This window comes from Cucurbita moschata, unplaced genomic scaffold (assembly GCF_002738365.1).
Source record: "Cucurbita moschata cultivar Rifu unplaced genomic scaffold, Cmos_1.0 Cmo_Scf00008, whole genome shotgun sequence".
Lineage (NCBI taxonomy): Eukaryota > Viridiplantae > Streptophyta > Magnoliopsida > Cucurbitales > Cucurbitaceae > Cucurbita > Cucurbita moschata.
This window is the reverse complement of record NW_019268524.1, coordinates 657,588-659,814: the sequence shown is the minus strand read 5'-3', so window position 1 is coordinate 659,814 and position 2,227 is coordinate 657,588. Positions and strand designations below refer to the sequence as shown.

At 42.3% G+C, this 2,227-nt stretch overlaps 1 protein-coding gene and 1 long non-coding RNA gene across 2 annotated transcripts in view; one reads left to right on the top strand and one right to left on the bottom strand.

Annotated features, from left to right (window-relative positions):
• LOC111446093 (uncharacterized protein At1g01500-like) overlaps positions 1 to 1,709 on the bottom strand; it is a 2,655-nt gene extending 946 nt beyond the window's left edge. Inside the window, exons 1-2 of the mRNA XM_023084753.1 lie at positions 1,482 to 1,709; positions 474 to 1,273 (exon numbers count right to left, since the gene is read on the bottom strand). Of these exons, the coding sequence (XP_022940521.1) occupies positions 474 to 1,178 (705 nt within the window). The 5' untranslated portion in view covers positions 1,179 to 1,273; positions 1,482 to 1,709. The remainder of the gene's footprint in view (positions 1 to 473; positions 1,274 to 1,481) is intronic.
• LOC111446097 overlaps positions 1 to 1,904 on the top strand; it is an 8,239-nt gene extending 6,335 nt beyond the window's left edge. The window contains exon 5 of the long non-coding RNA XR_002711009.1: positions 1,894 to 1,904. This is a non-coding gene — a long non-coding RNA (uncharacterized LOC111446097). The remainder of the gene's footprint in view (positions 1 to 1,893) is intronic.
• Positions 1,905 to 2,227: the final 323 nt, after the last annotated feature.

The window sequence follows — 2,227 nt, the reverse complement described above, 5'->3', positions numbered from 1 at the left end:
GGGGGGGGGGGGGGGGGGGGGGGGGGGGGGGGGGGGGGGGGGGGGGGGGGGGGGGGGGGGGGGGGGGGGGGGGGGGGGGGGGGGGGGGGGGGGGGGGGGGGGGGGGGGGGGGGGGGGGGGGGGGGGGGGGGGGGGACCCCATTAAGCACAATCCTCAACATGTCCTCCTAGGAGTGGGAGGCCATGTCCATCAGATGGCCTGGTTCTGATAGATAAATCCTGATAGGACACTTAGAAAAATGGGTCAGAACTAAGGACCAAGGTGATGGTGATGGAATCAGAACCATCCCTACCCATACTTCTTTCATTGATTCATGTGTTTTGGATAAGATTCTAAGTTCTAAGGTCTGTCCAAGCAACAAAATGGTAACATTTTAGATCTTCAAGAGTAGGTTGCAGTGCAGCAAACAACGGAGTAATAGAACTTTCTTGACAAGTTATTCAAGGAATAAAGACTCTAACAAGAACCTTACTTGTGAATCATATAGGGGATATGAATCTTTGTGGCATTCAGAGGTATCATATTCTGGTATTGCATCCAACATGCGTTTATGGCCATGTTTCTTTCGAAAGCCGAGTTGCAGAGTTTTCGTTAAGACAACGGGGTTTCCAGAAAAGCTACCAGCAATGTACACTTCAATTTTTGGACTGATCAATTGCTGTCCTGCAATGAGCTTTCCCTTCAAGAATGCAGCATCAGCAACAACCCCAGATTCACAGTTCATGCTCCATTTTTTCTTAGAAGAATTGGTGTTTGAGTCTCCAGTGCACACATCGTGAGACAATTCCCCAGATAGAATTTGATAATCTCCATTGAAAACCTCAAACTTCAAACTCCCCATTAGCCTAATGGTATCAGTGCTCACAAATGTTGCTTCTTCAGAGTTCTTGTTGACCCTATCTCTTCTGAGAAGAGAAGAAAAGCCTGAGAAATTACTGTTTCTAACACCATTGACGTCCAAATGGGTGTTTGGAGTTAGAGGGATATGGTTGAGAGTGAGAAACTCGGGGGTCAAATCATCCACCCGGAAATTACTGAACCTGACATAGAAGACTCTTAAATCAAACAAGGGCGATGGCATTTGAATGTTAGATAATGGATAAGAAGAGTATCCACAGATCTGGAAATCATGATCAGCTGCTTCCCCATTTAGTTGTGTTTCATAAGGATGCTCCATGACTTCATAAGGATCCTCAGAAACTGATTTAGTTTGAAGTGATCATGAAAGCATCCGAGAAGTTCTCCTGGTTGCAACTGGAAAACCAGTGAAATCTGTTTTCAGATAGAGATGACTACATTCAGCAAATCCAGCCAAGGAGATAAAAGGAGAAAGAAATCAAAATTCAAATATACAACACAGAAACAGAGGCAGCAGAGGAATGAATGCATGAAAGGAGGTGGAGAATTCTACCACCAAAATCAATACAACAGGGCCCAAATTGCAAAAACTGTGAAGAGGAAGGAGGTAAAAGAAACGTACCCACAAAATTTTGCATCCACAATAACAATCGGAAGTCGAACATCCATTGCTTTCAGACCCCCAAACAATCCGATCCTTACACGAAGTGGGGTTTTTGAAATCGCTGTGGATCCGCAGGGCTGAAAATGGTGGATCAAAATTGGTGGCTCAGAATGCGCAAAATAGGAGGAGGTTAGAGGAGGAGGAGGGAAGAAATGGGCATTGAGAGGTTTCCCTTTTTGAATCCCAAATAAAAAGGGTGTGGAAGTTATGATACAAACGATGGAGAATTGTGTGTGTGGGGGGAAAAGTTGAAAAGGCATTTGTAAATGAATGGGCAGATTGGAAATATTGAATGGGACAAGCTTGGTGTGTCGGGAAATGGGCGTTTTCTGGTTCTAAGTTGAAAAGGCTTATCCATTCACAGCCGAAGGAAGGCGTTGAGAGTTTGCATTCACGAGGACGGTGCTCCTGAAAGGGACGCGTGGACCGCTCAAACATTTACAGAAACAAAACATGCTTTTTTTTTCTTTTTTTAAATTTTATTTTAGTTGATTTCTTACTGGTTTAATATCAAATGCATGCAAATAATCATAATACAAAATAAAAGTTCAAATATCTCTCATATGCCTTTTTTTTATTCTATGATTTATTATTTTTATTATTTTCATTACTATAGTATATTAGTGAATAAAATTATTACTTTGAAATAACATTTATTAATCTTCATTAAATAACCTTTTTTTTTTTTTTTTTTTTTTTTTTTT